At 37.1% G+C, this 17,192-nt stretch overlaps 1 protein-coding gene across 2 annotated transcripts; it reads left to right on the top strand.

Moving 5' to 3' along the window:
* Positions 1 to 840: 840 nt before the first annotated feature.
* On the top strand, positions 841 to 16,765 carry LOC139960860 (uncharacterized). 2 transcript variants are annotated; one of them, XM_071959497.1, is made up of 8 exons: positions 841 to 1,024; positions 1,778 to 1,867; positions 2,753 to 3,041; positions 4,224 to 4,293; positions 4,688 to 4,820; positions 5,206 to 5,365; positions 8,689 to 9,451; positions 10,567 to 16,765. In XM_071959497.1, exons 2-7 carry the CDS (start codon positions 1,836 to 1,838, stop codon positions 9,448 to 9,450), a joined length of 1,446 nt encoding a protein of 481 aa, XP_071815598.1. In that variant the 5' UTR covers positions 841 to 1,024; positions 1,778 to 1,835; the 3' UTR covers position 9,451; positions 10,567 to 16,765. The 2 variants fall into 2 exon arrangements, with proteins under 2 accessions (XP_071815598.1, XP_071815597.1); XM_071959496.1 differs by having other exon boundaries at positions 841 to 1,073.
* The last annotated feature ends 427 nt before the right edge of the window (positions 16,766 to 17,192 follow it).

The raw sequence follows: 17,192 nt of genomic DNA, 5'->3' as shown, positions 1-17,192 counted from the left end.
CGCAATTAGATCGAAGCCTTAATGTAATTAATAATTTAATATGGTAACCTTATTATGACGTCAAAATTTTAGCTTGAACGATGAGGGAAACAGATGAGACAATGAAAGTACTGTGCGGAATGTACAAAAGAGCAGTGAACGGGAGTGGCAGATTACTTTTTATTTTCAGTCAATAAATAAATTCTGCAGTGGTCCCAATTACTACACTCGGTACATCCAAACTGAGCGCAGAAGTAAGTTGGGTTCAAAAAAGAAGTAACGATCTGCGGTAGCTATCCGGTGCCTATATCCGACAGGACGAGGTAGAAATGTGCTAATATCCGGATATAATCACTGGGCTAATATTTATCAGCTTTTGGACTGTGTTGGTACTACAGATTATCGAGAGGGCGAAATGATGGGTTTTGTTCGACCGAGCCTTTATAAAGGTTCTGTTAACATTTGCCTGGGTTTCTATGCATAATTGCTGCTTAAATTAAAAGGTTATGGTGTAGCCATTTATCTCGCATCATGCAATTATTAGAAATAGCAATATAAACACTCCTTGAAATTTGTATTTAACACATATTTATTTTGGTGAAAAAACCCAAAAAATATAGCGATCAATGAACATAATGCTTTGGGACTGATGTTTGCTCCACTCGGATGTTTCGATGGAAATTTCTCAATTTATTATAGGCACTTTGTACAAACAGCGATGAAAATGTTCTCCCTACATAATCAATCAACACAAAGGTTCTCGTCTCCGAGCATTTAATTACTTTATGTCTATTGAGAGTCACTATTGGTCAATTTGTCACTAATAAATCAATCTGCACCAATCAGAGGCTTTCTTTTTCACAATACATAACAGAAGGCATTTAAAGATGGCGAAGGTCTGCTGACAGAACCCGTAACAACAACAGGTTTTCTCTCGGTTTCTCTTCATGGTTATTACACTATCCATCGCTGTCCTGAAGTTAGATTGTACATGAAATATATCGTTCTTTCAAGTCACGAAGTTGAGTGTCGGATTTTACCAAAAGTACGTTTTCCATCCGTATTTCATGCGCATCATCTCGACAACAACTGAAGTAAGCCTAACCTGTGTTATGTGTAACAGCCTAGCCTAACGTTGTTAGTTGGACTAATCCTAGGGAGATATTGAATATTGTGGGTGATACGTACAAATTTAATAGACAGATAATGGGCGGCGTAGACAAAGTACACGTTGGGGAACGAAAATCGTCGTCGGTCTTCTGCGGGAAATTGAAATTTTATGAGCCTGATTTGGGCTTGGCTTTCCTTGATTATATTGTTTACTTAACTTAGACTAGCCTAGTCCTAGGACCAATGAATTATGGGTGGCTTTGGGAGGTTAGGCGATGAAGTTCAAAATAATTGAAGTCAGGCTAAACTTCATCCCTCAATGAACTGCACCTTGCAGGCAAACTAACATGAAATTTTTCAATGCTAGTTGTGAGCAGAGAATAGTTAGTCATATAAATTATCTGTTGCTATTAGGCCTGTGTTTGTTTCTTTGTTAGCACAGGTGACAATTTTTTTAGGTCTATTATCCAACTGATTGGCTTTTGCTTCTGTGTATTGAATGGGATGTACAAAGTTAGGCTCTGTCACATTAAGAGAGTGTTGATTGTAAACAATCAATACAAGAGACTTAGTTATACTAGTCATAGTTTATGTTGAGTGGTCAGGTATAATTTGTAGCAAGACATTTGTAGGATATTTCCTATTGTCTGATAACACTAGTCAAGTAACATCTTTCTTTTCATTTTAGGTATTATCAGATGGGAGTGTTGTTGGTGGTTTAAGAAACAATAGACACTAACAGAAGGATGGACATGTATCAACAGTACCAGTACAATGGGTTTGTATAGCTTTCTTATCTCACAAAGGAATTTGTCTATTTCTAGAGTTCAAGAGCTGTGCAATTATCATCCCATCACATAACTGTTGGTTAATTGTGCACGTTGTCTTGTGGAAACTTCAGTTGTTGTGCTAGGCTTCTTGTAGTCATGAATTTATAATCTTAGAAAACTTCTGAATATGGCATGTACAATATTTCAGACCTGACTTACTCAAATAATTATAGGAACAATATGCAAAATTGTCTTCATTGGTACTCAGTTTGTTGACTGGATTGTGTATAGCGCAACTGAAAATGGCAAATTATGAACAAAAAAAAGTTTGGTTATTGTGGGGTGGGGGGGGGGGACCTTTGATACAAAATTTGTCATGGTGAGCATGATATTTACTTCCTAATAAAGGTGTGCAAAAGGTTTCTAATACTTTGCTGAATTTGCCCCGATGCATGCCAGGTGTTGGTCTGCGATTGTTCTGATGCAATATAAGTGTGTTCAAAATCCCAAGTTTTACCCAAGTTGAATAGTGCTGTAACACTGATAAATTGGTTTGTGAAAGAATGTCAACTTAGCTTTAATGAGGAAACTTACATCAGTCTGACAATTACATACCAAAGTGACCAGAGTTACTAAGACTCTCCGGTCTGTGATTTCAAGATACAACTGGATATATATGTAAAGTGTGGTAACAGTATGTACTTGGATGGTACAACTGCAGTGCAGTTATAACAACTTTGGGCTGTAACTCAGATAAGACATACTTGTATTGATACAGAACATCCTCGAATACTTCCTTTATTTCTTTAAAAAGGAAATAGTACCTTAAGCTTCATTGTTAGGTACTCTGTAATAGTGTAGAAGTATTTTTGGCTTCCTCAATAAACCTGCAGCTATCCACCAATGCCACCTGTCAAACAGGAACCTATGGACTACCCTCCACCATACCCTATGGACTACATGGATATGAATAATTATCAGCCATTGCCACCAGTTCCACCTCCCATGGAGGAACCACAGCCAAAAGTGAAAAAAAGAAAAACAAAGCAAGATAAAGTCACAGACCACTTTAAGGAAAAGAAACCCAGAAAGAAGATTGACCGTTTCAAGGGAATGCCCGAAGAGGAAGTTGCAAAGAGAACTTTACCTGACCACCTGAAAGAGAATCTTGATATTGTAATTGTGAGTAAATTGGTAAACTTGTCGAAGGCCAGATGGACGAACTGTGGAATACCGCCACGTCGTTTACATGCTCATGTACGTCACAAAAGATATCCATCACACAACCCTAGCCAATTCTAGTTGCTGTTGTTGAACCAGATCTCATCGTTCGTACGATTCTGTTCAAAAAGGGGATACCTTGGAAAGATATCAAGGGAGTTGAATATGTTAGAATTTAAGTTTGTTTGTGAAATCATTGGTCTGGCAAACCCAAGGAGTTTAATGCTTGCAATCCAAGCACAGTTTCCTTAATTTGCATAGCAAGTCTCCCTCAAATATCACGCAAGTGTTCAAAAAGAGCAATTTGCGCACCCAAAACCCAGAAAGCCCTTATCTAGATTAATTCATTATCATGTGTGATGTGAATTTGTTGATAGGTTGAAATTACTAAATGGTTAAATGCAGTGTCTAAACAGTGAGCACATTTGTTGAAGGATGACTTTAGGTACAAAATTAAATTTGATAAGTTGCAGAACATTAAACCATACTGCTATCAGTCCAGGTTGAATTTATTTAACACTTTTGCTATTGGAGATATAATCCTTTAAGCAAGTGATTGTCATCACCTAAAGTGACTTGACTATTAAATCTAATACACAGAACCCTTTGGTCAGTTCCTCAGATGCGACAGTGCAAAAACGTACAAATTTCATTGCCTCAACTGACATGATTACAATGTAATACAATTTTTTTAGAGGAGAAATGTTGGTGTACATCATTCAGGGGTGTTTCTCTTGTTTATACTTGTTAGGGATGAGTTATTAGAAATTTATAACACAATGGATTAACACAACTAACGTTTAGGGCTGTACTGAGGATTCAACGTTATCTTGTCTGTAGCCTTAAAGGAGCATTGCACAGTTTAAGCACATCTTAAAGAATGTCTTCGAAACCTCACATATCAGCACTACAATTCTGCCTAAAGTCATCATCTTCAAACAGAAATGTTGGTGATTTTTTATTCCTTAATTTAGTAATGGTGGAAATATGACTTAAAGTTGAATGGTTATTTGTAATGCATTTTTCTTGGATGGGAGAGAGATTGCTCGGGAAGGTAAGGTGGAGGCTCCGAAAGATTGGACGTCACGTTAAGGATTCTTTACCAAAGAGCGGGCAAATAACATGTCTTTCTCTTTAAAACAGATTGGAATTAACCCAGGTCTCATGGCTGCATTTAAAGGACACCATTACGCTGGACCTGGAAATCATTTCTGTAAGTTAAGTTTGGTGATAAAAACTAATTTATTAAATCATTTTTTTGTAAATTGATCTTTGTCTCATTTGAACTGCATTGTATGTTTGAGGTGATGTGTATGGAGATTTGGTAATTTTGTGCATACACAGGCATTGTGAACCGATCAGCAAACAAAACTTATGGTGGTTGGGCCTTTGCTCTTCTACATCACTTTTGAAATTTGTGGGATGGCATTAAGCAAAGCACTGGCAAAAATGGGAATTAAATGGATTATCCTTGGGATTGTTTTAAGGGTTCGTCGTCTTAATCGGCATAATTGTATAACAAAGGAAAACCTTGAGTCTGATTCTATGCTCTGCTGCAAATGTGTTCATTCTTCAAAAGTATCACAAGTTGATTCTCATTACAATAGGGAAGTGCTTGTACCTCTCTGGGATGACTGTTGAACCCCTGACAGCGATGGACGACTACAAACTGCTGGATATTGGAATAGGTTTCACAAACATGGTGGAGAGAACCACCAGGGGCAGTGCTGATCTCACTAGGTAAGCAAGAATGATGATGGGTATGGTTGGGTTGGTATGAGTAGGAGGGGGTTGGGATACCATGTGACTTAACCTACCCTACATCTCCACCTCCACAAACAGAATTTAATGGTACCATCTATAGTAGTATAGAGTAGGATATTAACCATTAAGTCATTTACTGTTTTGGTTCAATGCATGTGATATTTCAATTTGACAAAGCCAACCTTTGCTCACTTTAAACCATGAAGCCATCTGAAAACTTTTACGACATACTGTGTGTTTTTTCTGTTCCTTTGAAATCACTTGAAGGTCCTCATCTTTGTTCTTTGTTTTTTTGAATTAATGTAAGAAATATAAAGCAAGCAAAATGAGGCCAAAACATCTTTCATGTCTCTACTTGCAGGAAAGAGATCAAAGAAGGTGCTCAAATTATGGTTGAAAAAATCAAGAAATACAGACCACTGATAGCTTGCTTTAACGGAAAAGGTATTTATGAAATATTCAGTGGCAAGAAAGATTTTGAAGTCGGGAGGCAACCTGAGACCATTCCTGGCACTGATACGGTGAGTTCATTTATTTCTGTACTCATGGCTCAAAGTAACGTCTAACCTCCATGGTAATATTCTTCCCTCCCCCCCAGTCCCTCATCCCTTCTAAACTTATTATGACCACAATGAAGTTTGTCATACAGCATTCCCTAAGTTTACTGGAAATTTGGGTGGGCACGGAAATTAATCTTACTGATCACAGTCAAATTTTCGTCCCATCATTGGGAGACTGCAAACATTTCAGGACGTTCCTACTCCTGTGAGAGAAATTGAAAATATTACATAACATGTCAAGCAAGAGATGAGAAAGTTACATGTACTTGAATGTGTTTTCATGATAGTATTTCATCCGAAGCAATGAATTGCCCAGATTTACATTATACCAATTTCACTGTTTATTTTAATCATTGTCTTATCAAAGATTACAGTACAATAATACATTGCATTGAATGGAAGTACACTAAAAACCCTCGAAGCCTAACAAGTAGAATGCTCCCTGAGTGAATACAAAATCTTCTCAAAATGAGAAATAAGTAAAAGAACCCTGCACTAATAGTAGACACATAAACTACCTCTCACCCAACCCCCCCCCCACCCACCCTTCTCTACACACAAACATGTAAGGGGTATAAATTAATAGAGTGTAATATCATGTTTTTAAATGTTCCCTTACTTGGTTTTAACAGTATTAGGCAGCTTGTTCCACAGTTAGGTAGGGCAATACTTCAGACTGTTAGTACATAGCAAACATTATTCTGGTGTTGTAAGTATGCTTAGCATTAGCCACTGGAGTGAAAAGAAGTGAACTTCGTCTGGAAAAAAGATTGTTTATTGAATGACAGGCATCTCGATGGCATCTAGGAGACTGTACTTCTTTAAGCACCCCACCCTGTATGGTTCCCAGGTCTGAGTTCATCAGGCTTTGAAAACCTCACTGAATGCAGAAGATTTGCCTGAGGTGCCCGACATTGTAAACCAGTGGTGTAGTGTATAACCCCATTGCCATTAATCGTTGAATGTGATCCAAACCTGCTGTGAGCGAAGCCTTGTTGTAGTGGTTCCCCATTCTACATCATGACAAGTTTCTGTGTACATGCAGATAAGCAGACCCGAAGCAATGATGTCATAACAAACTATTATTTTACAAGTACAGTAGCAAAGCTAACTCTGGACATTTGAGGGGGGTGGGGGGGGGGGAGAGAGAAGGAAATCAGAATTTCAAATTGTGTACAGAATATCAAGGAAGCCTCGTAATTTAGTAGAACCTTTAAAGCATATTGAGTATTTGCACATTTAGCAAAAAACATAAAGGGTATAATTTAAATAAGAAATTTTTGATAATCTTTTAGACACAGTATAAATTTTTATTTCTAATATGTACTAACTTCAAAGTTGGTCAATATCTAGATATCAGAGAATGTCTGCGCATAATGAGCTCTCAGTCACTGTCGTTTGGGTAACCAAAGTCTCGGGTTTCTATTTGTCCTCCAAAAAGATCATGTTGAATGATTCAAATATCATCGTCCCCGACGACGACCATCTATTGATAGTTAATAGAGATATCGAGACCCACACTGCTGGAGAACCTTTTATCTTGTCACAATTGCGTCACCGTTACGTTATTTTAGACGGCGTTCTATTCCGCCAGGTTGATTGTAACAGCATCACTGCCATGACAGGTCTTAAATAACATGAAATTTGATGCCGTTTTTCGAGGGTTTGAAACTTGCTTTCGCTGAGCAATGTTTGAAACACTACATGCACCATGTAATTGCTTTCCTGTCCTATTGCTTTCAAAAGACGATAATTTTGCTCTCGGCTTCATTCCGTCTATTAATTGCTGGTTTTCATATGAGGAGTTTTGGATGTGAGTGGTGCTAACTCACTTGTAAGTACTAGATTGCTGAAGGAATGTGTAAATTTATGCATAACAGGGGTTGGGGGGGGGGGGGGTAATTAGCAATGTACCTTATTGCCACACTGAAAAACATTAGAGTGGTTAGAATTACTTGTTTTCTTGAGGAATGTCAATAAAACATTCAAGAATTCTCATTCAAGTTTGATGAGTCATAAATGTAAAAAAATATGTAGATATAGATATATAGATATATATATATGACATTTTTCTCACGGTTGATTGTCTTTGGTGCAATTATGGGCCAAAATATACTTTTAGAATTCGGTGTGGAATATTTTTGGGTAAGGAATCGGTTTCAGTTGGTAGTGCGAAAAAAATTGTTGAAACGCTTAGAAATAACTAGCAATGGTTGTCTGTCATTGTGAACAAATCTGCTTGTCTGGTAATCAGCTTTTGGAGTTGGATGCGGACAGATTAATTTATGCTGATTATTATAATGCAGAAAAACACTCAGCATTGAAGTACATATACCTTGGCTGGTTCAAATTTGATAAAGAAATAAATATGATCAAACTTAATAAGATAATCAAGTTGCAGCTGACATGTAATTAATAATGATAAGCTTAATATCTTATGAAATCTTGATAATGAAATGAAATTGGTTAATCAATCGCTAATTTACCTTAAATTTTAACTCAGGCAATCAAAGACGGTGTCTGAGTTTGATTAGTTGTAATCTTGTCTTGACTAATACTTGGTAGTTTTTGTAAGTTTATCTTATTCCAGAGGGTTGTCATATTAGATGATGATGATGATGATGAAAGTGATGTGAATTCTAGTCTGAATAGTTAAGGTCTGAAGACCCTATTAAAAGTTACTAATATTTTTCTTATTTTTAGTAAGTCGCTGATTTTTTTTTTATGTACAGTTACTATATAGCAAAAGCCCTGTTTGGTACATGTATGCTTAATAAACCAACCTGAGTCATCAGTTACTCATGGTTATTGGTTATTTTTTGGCTGCATGAAATTATGCAATTGCTGTTGTCAATAAAGGGAGTAGATGAAATTGTGGCTCGTGGCACCGACTTTGACAAGCGCAATTAATTTTTGCGTGTGTTCATATGGAAGATTATTGCACTTAAAGTTACTTGTGATGATGAGTTTGCACATGTCTGAAGTAGACTAGGGATTGTGCAACTGTAGCACTGAACCAAAACCTCCTCCCCTCCTCCCCTCTTCCCCTCCTATGACCCACTATCAGTTTTCTGAAGTAATATGAATTGAGTGTAGACATGTAACTATCATTGTTTGTAACTGTATCCCAACCAGTGAGGTTTTGTGGTTCAGAAAACAGTTTGCTGTTCATGTTTTACTTACACTACTAATATAAGCGTAAATTTGCTTTTCCATGGACACTGTTAAAGGGAAAGATTGACCTCTCCTTCACCTCCTCCTCCTCCTCTTCCTTCCTCTCACAGGTCATCTACGTTATGCCTTCCTCAAGTGCACGGTGTTCGCAATTCCCAAGGGCACAAGACAAAGTTCAGTTTTACATAACACTTCGCGATCTCAGGGATGAACTGAAGGCGGTGAATTCAAATAACGGTATTCCAAATGCTCTTCCGTCCGGAAGCACCAGCGAGAGTCAAGCTGCGGAGAAACCCTCCTCCACAAAGATCAGTAGCAGCAGTAGTAGCAGTAGTAGTAGTAGTGTGCCTACCAGTAAGGAGGAGAAGGTGATAATCAAGGAGGAGAAGACCGACGGTGAGTCTTACAAAACCTGCCAAAGCAAGAAGAAATGCGACGTACCATGCACGTCCGCTTCTTCCTCCTCGTCGGTCCAGAGTGTTCCAGTGAAAAGTGAGCCCTTGGAGAGCAAAGACTATATTACTTTACAGCCAATGAAACCCATGGACAATTCGTTTCTGCACCACAACTCCATCTCCAGCTTTGCCGACAACTACCCCCCGGTCAAGCAGGAGCCCATCGACAGCCCGTACAGTTGCCATAGCAGCAACAGTTTCCTTCCAAACATCAAGCAAGAGATGAGTCCAGGTAGCAGCAGCGGCAGTTTTAGTGGACCAAACAGTCGTCAGGAGTGGCCTACCGTGGACCTGGGTAACTTCATCGACGACATCCCCCCCATCGCTAGTAACGCAGCGGTCCCCGTGTCGGAGGAAGACTACGTCGTGCAGGAGAGCACAGCCAGCCAGTCTCAGTATACCGATGCATCCTTTTAAGGTAAGGGGGTTGGATGAGAGGGCCGGGGGGGGTGGGGGGGTATGTGCTACCTTTTTGATTATCCTTGGAGAAAATTGATGTTGCTAGGGGAAAAAAAACGGCTTACTGGGTCTTTCCAAAAATGATCATCGGTACAGTAAACAAATTGCGAGTAATCACCTTCCAACCATGTTGGCATAGATTGTGTTGGAGGTTGTCTTGATACAAGGCACTGGAATTCTAGTCCTTAACATTGATCTCATTACCAGAAGCAATTTGAATTTTTAGACTTGGTTAACCAGAGTTATAGTCATATTTTGTAGGACAACTGCAGCTAGCTCAGTGAACATGCATTAAATGTGTTTCTGGTAAGACAATTGTGATGATTCCCAGCACAATCTCTGTGACATAATTTGTCAAACTGTTTACTTTGTAAAGCATTCTGTGATAACATGCAACATTCATGTTCATCATGTGATTTCAGCTCTGCAGTCTGCTCACTATTTAAACAGTCTACTTACTTTTTCTCTTTTTTTGACCAAACTAATATGCAAAGTAGATAATGAATATGTATTATCTTTTCCGTCAAAATTTCTGACAGGATAGATAGTTTTTTTTGTTACTTTATGTGGCCTACTGCAAGACCAAAAGATAACTGATACAGTGGAAATGTGATACAGTGGAACTCTTGATTAGAGACGTCCACTGCGGTGAATTAAAACAGAAATTTAATCAGTCGAGCTGGTCAAATTTTGTAGGGTTGAGGTCATTTTCAAATGATGTTTTCTCTCATCTTGGTAATGAGATAAGTAGATGCCCTCAATGTACAGTAGTGTTTTTTTTTTCCCCCTTTCCTTTCTATATCTGCAGCTTTAATATATCTGTGATAGATGAGACCAAAAATTATTCTTTTAAAAAATTATTCTTTTAAAAAATTATTCTATTAACGTTCCCTGTTATTTAGTGGAACCCTGATTTAGCTGAAATCCTTCCAGATTTAATAAGTAAAATTTGAAAATTTGAATCTGTTGAGAGTTTGCCACAGTGGGTGATGATAAAATGTGTGCTTCTTGTATCTCTTGCACAATTCCCGCCATTTGTTATTATTATGATGATTTTTTCTCGTTTCTTTTCAGGATCCTGCGACTGTCATCATCAGTTCTTACCAAAGTTCAACCTTTGGGTGCCTTTGAGATCAAAACAAAGAAACAGTGTATATCAGTCTCTTTCACAAGATGAAGAAAACAAAGAAATTTGCCAACCCACATATTAATGTGCAATGTTCTAGTGGCACTACCTTCAAACGGTAAAATTGTGTTTTGTTGTTTTGCAGGCGTGTCGCTTATAAAAACCCGACTTTTCAATATTTCCTCGGTAGACCTTTCTTTTATCCCTCTCGTGTTTCTTTTCAATCTGCATCTTTTGAAATACCTTAACTCTGTGAAAATAGGACGAGGAGGAGTAGTACACGGTCTGTTATATCTCCCGTGTGTTCGTAAGGGTCATATTCAGGCAACTGGGATTATTCTCAGGGATCATCTACAGTGAATTTCTTCCATTGTGAACAAAGAGGGGAATCACTTCTGAATTCAAACAAATGAAAAAAAAGGGGGGGGAAGGGGAGGGGGGGATATATCGGTAAAGCAGATTTGGTAGTGACCTATCTAACATAGATATGATGATGAGGAGGTGAAAGGGTGGTATGGTTTGGAGGAAACCTTAGGCAGTTTAGTGGAAATTACTGATTGTTACAAATTATTGATTGATTAACGTTGGGGGAGGGGGGGGGGGCGAGAGAAAGGGGAATGAGTAGAGAGCTCAGCTGGGCGGGCAGGTGGTAAGAGAGGACGTAACTTCATCAGTTAGTAAGTAGCTCTTTTCTGTGTATTGTTGGACATGAAGATATCAGTGAATAGTACATCAGATTCCGCCCCCCTCCACTGTGGCCTACCCCTCCCTGCCCCACTCTCCTCCATCCATCTCACCATATAATGGAGTATGTTTGGTATTTTGACAAACTGCTGAAATGGTGTGAACATGTATAATAGTAACTGTTCGTGACTGTTCATTCCCCTTTTAACGTTATCAACGCCGAGTACTCCCTGATCATGTCGCCCCCATCCCATCGAGAATTTCCCCTTCCAGGTAAATGCTGTTAAAGAAAAAAACTGTCGGAAGGGTGCCCATAATACAAAAAGTCCTGACAGAACCTTCTTTTGAGTCTCTGGTACAAAAATGTTATTATTGTTGAAAAAACAAAAATGGTTTCCTTCAGGCTATAGAGGGCTTTAGTCAAATAGATAAAAAAAACAAAAACCGTTGTTGAAATTTGTAGGTAAATAGTCCCAGATGATCAGGTTATTGATGGAAAAAAATGACTGAGATTTGGTCTGAATGTTTCTATGTAGGGATACTAAGAAAGAAACACCTGCTGATAAAATCAGGCATTGTTAGAAATTGGAAATCTCACATGCATATGGGCATTAACATAGTGTTTTTGGAGTCGTCGTTATCGTTCTTATTATAGTCTATGTAGGTACTTGGGACATCCAGCCCTTCACTTCAACATACTCAACCCTGCCAATGCTGTTACCCCTGGAAATGAACATTTCAGGGAGTTTTGTAACAAAAATCTCAGATTCAACTAATTAATAGGCCCATAAGTTCAAGGTACATCTGTGTGTGGTTTTTTTATTTTATTTTTTTATTATGAAAATAATCTCGAATTTTTTCTGTCTATCAAAGAGAAGACCATAAAACTGATTCCTTGTACTGATAAATTGTACTTCCATATCATAGAGATGTTTTGGAAAAAAAAAAAACCTTGTACTTTCATAATATCTGTAATGCTTATTCGTCTCACAAGAATGATCCCGTCTGTATGGTGTGAAACATTCTTGATGTCAAAAAGAAAAACGTTTTCTTTCTCTCGTACGTATTTGCTGTTCGTTGTCATCTTAGAGAGTGAAGAGAAAAAAAGTTCAAAGAAGACATCATAAAGTTGGTTTTTAGTGATAAGGCTTTATTTAAGTTTTGCGTATATTATCGGATTTTCATTATTTAAGATCATGTTTGTGAAATTTTGTTCGGTGGATTTATCTAGCGTCCAATTTAAAGTTTGGACAGTTTGCTGGTAACCGACCGTTATCGGTAGTGTTTCGACCATTTGCAGTATTGTTTATAATTAACTTAGAACAGCAAAAATTATGAATGACCAGGTCGTGTGAAACTGTAAAAGGAATCATGAAAGAAAGAAAAAAAAGGAAAAAAAATTATTTCAATAAATATCAACAATGTGCCAAAAGAATTTTTTAAAAAGGGTTTTTGTAGATCAGGAAAATTTTTGCATAAGCCATCTGCTTATCATTGTATGTTTGAGATTTGTTACGAATTTCATAATCATTGGCTGCATCCACAGGAATCACCGTAAGCAGTTGCCATGGGAAACTTGTGGAATTACTGGAATGAATCTGCTGAATTAATATTATTATTAATGTTAGTTTTATGACGGCATATTCCTGACAGAAGAAGTTAATGAGTAGGCGCATATTTACAGAAACTTGGGACTACAAATTGTACCATTACTTCTTTGTTGTAAAAGAGGAGATGAAAGTCTCAGTGAACAGTTTGAATAGCCTCTTTGACCTGAGGAGGAGGGTCGGGTGCAATTCCATTCAAAGCTTTGGACGAACAATTACCCCTTTCGGATGTTACAACAGTATTTCAGCCTCACACTCCCATTTTTGCCATTTGTAGTTACATTGACAGGATAGGGAATAGCTTAGGCTAGTGTGGTAGTTATACCAGAATACCACACAAATTTGTTAACGTTTCATATCAGAATTTTGTAAATGTGCCTTTCGCATTTGCAGAGAAAGGAAATGCGCACATGTAGTGAAAATTTGATAAGTTGTACCCGTAAAAACTGTTTCCTGCCCAGTACGGCAAGGAACTCGCACCGAATATTCCTGTAGCTTAATTTCTATTGACTTCCTTATATACTGAGGGAATAAAGCCCTCTTTTGTCTTCTTACTGTTTCAAAACAGAAAGTGAAATATGTTGTTTATGTTGTCATAAATTTGAGTTACCACAATGCCGTGTAATTATCAGTATTGTAAACATATTGGGGTTTTTTTTTTTTTTTTCTGTAAATGCTGGAGTCGAGAATCACCTCTTCGTCCATAATCCTTCCATTTCTGTATTTCTCATTTTTTGGTTCAAAGCATTTCATTTTTAATATGTCATTTCTCTTTTCACTCCAGCAAGATTAATTTATTTAAGGACATGTTGAAAAAGGTAGATGGTAGAGCCGATAATCCTCAGTCAGTTGTTATGACAACTCAGAGGAAGCTTGTGGCACCTCAAAGAAGTGAAAGCTAAGAGAAAGAAACCAAAGAACAATGCAGATGTGGCGATTGCCACCATCAATTTACCTGAATAGTTCTTTTGATGTTACCGTTCTATTGGGCCACCCTTTCCCTTCTTATTCAACATCGGTCTGGGTCTTACTCCACTTTTAGGGCATGGACCTCTTTTCTTTTTTTTTCTTTTTACTTTTTTTGAGGCTGTATCATTTATAAGCAGTAAGTAAACCTCCTCTATGGAGAAATAGAAATCAAAACATTTTTAAGGAAAGGTACCACTTTTCTTAAGGATACTTTGTCTTATTCCCCATTTTTATTTGAACGCTTCTTCATGAAAAACAAGGAGACTGCAATGTTTCGAGATATTTGACCGTGAAGCATTATTCTCTTTTTCTTAATATTTTTTCCCCCCCTCTTTATGAATTACTCCTTTACGGTTGAAAGTAAATAATTTGCATATTTTCAACGTATTTCTCTCTTAAAACGTTTTTATGATGTCCTGTTTGGCTACGCTGTTATATTTATTTTAGGATGTGTTTTGAATTGTACCATTTGTGCATTGTTGGTGATACCTTTTACCTCAGAATTAGTTTTTTTTTTTATCATTATCATTATTGTTATTATTATTATTGTTACAATTAATATTCTGTAGTTTTAGTTTCTTAATCCCACTTTAAAGATGCAGGGTTCATGCAGTCTATATTTTGCCTGGCAAAATTTTGTGAATAATCATTTCTGATTCTTTCCAGTGTTACTTTCTCTGATTCTTGTGAGAGAAAAGGCAAAAAGTTTGTTTTTTTCCTTCTTGAATCTCATCAAAGTGGGAAAGAAAAAGAAGACAAAATCATGTAGCGATGATGGATGAGATAATCCAACAGAGGGGCCTGCGATTCATGTTTACATTCTATTATTTTGTTAAAAAGAAAAAAACTTTTGTATAGCCAAAGGTTTAGACCACTCGAGCACAAAAATGTGGTATAATCATTATTGTGCAATACTATTTTTGTATTGGCCTCATATAGTGTGTGTCATTTTGACTGGTCAGGCCTTGTTAGATATTATTAGTGTTGACTCCAATGGCTGCTGTGTTTGTTGAAATCAGCCTTCTACATATTCCTCATTTAGCGAGAAGCAACCCTTCTCTCTCAACACCTCGGTCCCCCCCCGTCCCCACAAATATGTAGAGCTGTTTACTACTCAATAAAGTCTGTATGTAGTTTGCAATGTTGCAAAATGGAATGCAAACTCTGCCACACCCTGTCTCCATGTAAGTAAAACATGTCCCCCCTACCCCCCACCACCCCTCCTCACTCACGCACCCCCTTCAGATTCAGAATCATGCATAGCCTAGTATTAAGAAGTTGTTTATGACTAAACTGCCTTAACCAGTAGGCTTATTTGGTTAAAATTGTGAAAGGTTTCTTTGGTATGTATTTAAACCAATACAGTAAACAGAGTAAACTTCATATGATGACAAATATCACATATTTCTTGATAAGCTTCCAGATTACACAGTCTTTCTCAACACATAGAAACCTGCCTTCCAGGACTTCACGCTATCAGTTGCGATATTCCTTGGCAAAAACCGAGGACACTTTTGGTGGTGGGTTTCAGAAATTTATGTGAGTCTGTATTTTTAGTCAGTGTTTGCAATCAAGTCAATTGGGTTATTTTGCCATGGACAAAAAATGCCAACCTCAGAAAAGTTTATCAATTGTCCCAGCTCAAATCTTGCATTGTTATTGTGGACATTTTTTACAATTTTTTTTGGTTGACCTTTTAGTCACAAATTAAATTAAAATTGTATTCATACCACCTGTCTCATTTGAGAAAGTTTACTTTCCACACAGACTGTGTTTTTGCCTTTGTCCCTGATATTAAAATTGATATTAACAAAAAAAGAAAGCAGTTTTTATCCCTTCAATTAATCCATTTTCTCTACCGCTCTCCTATTCTCAAATAATTTTTCTTCTTATCGAAATATATATTTATCAGTCAGTCAGTGAACTGCCCAGTTCTATCCGACAGAAAATGTTTGCAAAAGTATTAGTAGTCGCAAAATACCTCCGACTTGATTACGCAAAAAAGAGACGAAATCTGAAGCACAAGGGACTCTGTTGTGCTTTTTCTTTATTTCTTCATTTTCTTGAAAATGCTAACAAACAAGAAAAAATATAACAGTATGTGGCTCTGATAGCAATGTACCGGATTCATTCATTAGGTCACAATATTTTCTAAGGAAAGGTTTCTTTCACAACAATTTTAGCCTTTCTTATAAAGAGTAATTTGCTTTCACCTTCTGCAATCTTACTTCTTTAGAATTTTTCTGTTTCCACTCTTGCATAGCCTTTCCTGTAGCAAACTGTAGTTATTCCTAATCTTATCTTGGTATTTTTTTTTTTTTTTTACTATTTATCATGTAGGGCTTGGAATGACCCCCTTTTAATCTATGGGGATTATTTTGAGAAAGAAATTCTGATATTTTAAACAAACCTTGTATTCAAAATTCTGTCCTATTTGTTGAAGGTCAGTCCAAATTTGAAGAGATACAAACAAAATAAGTCTTCATAGGTTTTATGACATAGCAATACTGTATAAGTATTTTAGCCTATAAATAGCTGGTTTTTGTGTGTCAATTTATGGTCTTTAATCGTGCTGCTTGGAAATTTTTGATTCTAGAAAGTTTTTAAATGTATCTTTAGCTTTTAGTAGGTAAAAAAAACCAAAAAAAACACTTGAGCTCATTAGTAAAAAATGCGTCTCTGACGTCAATCTTAGCCGTAGATGATAATAATAATAATAATAGTTTTTAGGTAACTATTGTGCATTTATGTGTGTGAACATTGTGAGAAACTCACAATTAATGTGAGGCTTCTAAGTTGTTGCTTTTTGTGACATCATTATCAACTTTGAAAGCATTGTTACCAAAGTTGTTGCATATGACGTAAAATAAAACATTCAATAAAATCATCCCTTTGTGTCACAACGTTGTTTCTTTCTCTGTCTGTCTGTCTTTCTGTACGAGAATTAAGAGTCTTCAGTAATGGCCTCCCAAGTGTTACATTCGTGAATATATGTAAGGGTTTTTCAAAAGTACTTTTTATGGACTGGACCTCTGAAAATATTCTCAGAACTTGAAGCATGTTTAGGATTACCGTGACCATATTTTATATCTAAAGGAAGGAGAATGAGCTGTCCCACCCTGGGGGAGGGATCCATGGTGAGGGGTACCACCTTCCCCAAAAATGTGGAACAAATGATTTGTAATATATCTACATGGAATTAGTACCAGATTTGAAGCTTAAAAACCATGTCTTGTAATATCAGAATGCTAGAAACTGTTACTATTGACAATTTGCCTAAATGTGCTAACTTGGAGAGCCTGACTCTCAAATCA

This window comes from Apostichopus japonicus, chromosome 20 (genome assembly GCF_037975245.1).
Source record: "Apostichopus japonicus isolate 1M-3 chromosome 20, ASM3797524v1, whole genome shotgun sequence".
In the NCBI taxonomy this organism is placed as follows: domain Eukaryota; kingdom Metazoa; phylum Echinodermata; class Holothuroidea; order Aspidochirotida; family Stichopodidae; genus Apostichopus; species Apostichopus japonicus.
This window is presented reverse-complemented; position numbering and strand designations above follow the sequence as displayed.

Coding starts and splice junctions, on each gene's coding strand:
- LOC139960860 (XM_071959497.1), top strand. CDS start 1,836: ATGGACATGTATCAACAGTACCAGTACAATGG. Junction 1,868..2,752: donor CAACAGTACCAGTACAATGG/GTTTGTATAGCT, acceptor ATAAACCTGCAG/CTATCCACCAATGCCACCTG. Junction 3,042..4,223: donor AGAATCTTGATATTGTAATT/GTGAGTAAATTG, acceptor TCTTTAAAACAG/ATTGGAATTAACCCAGGTCT.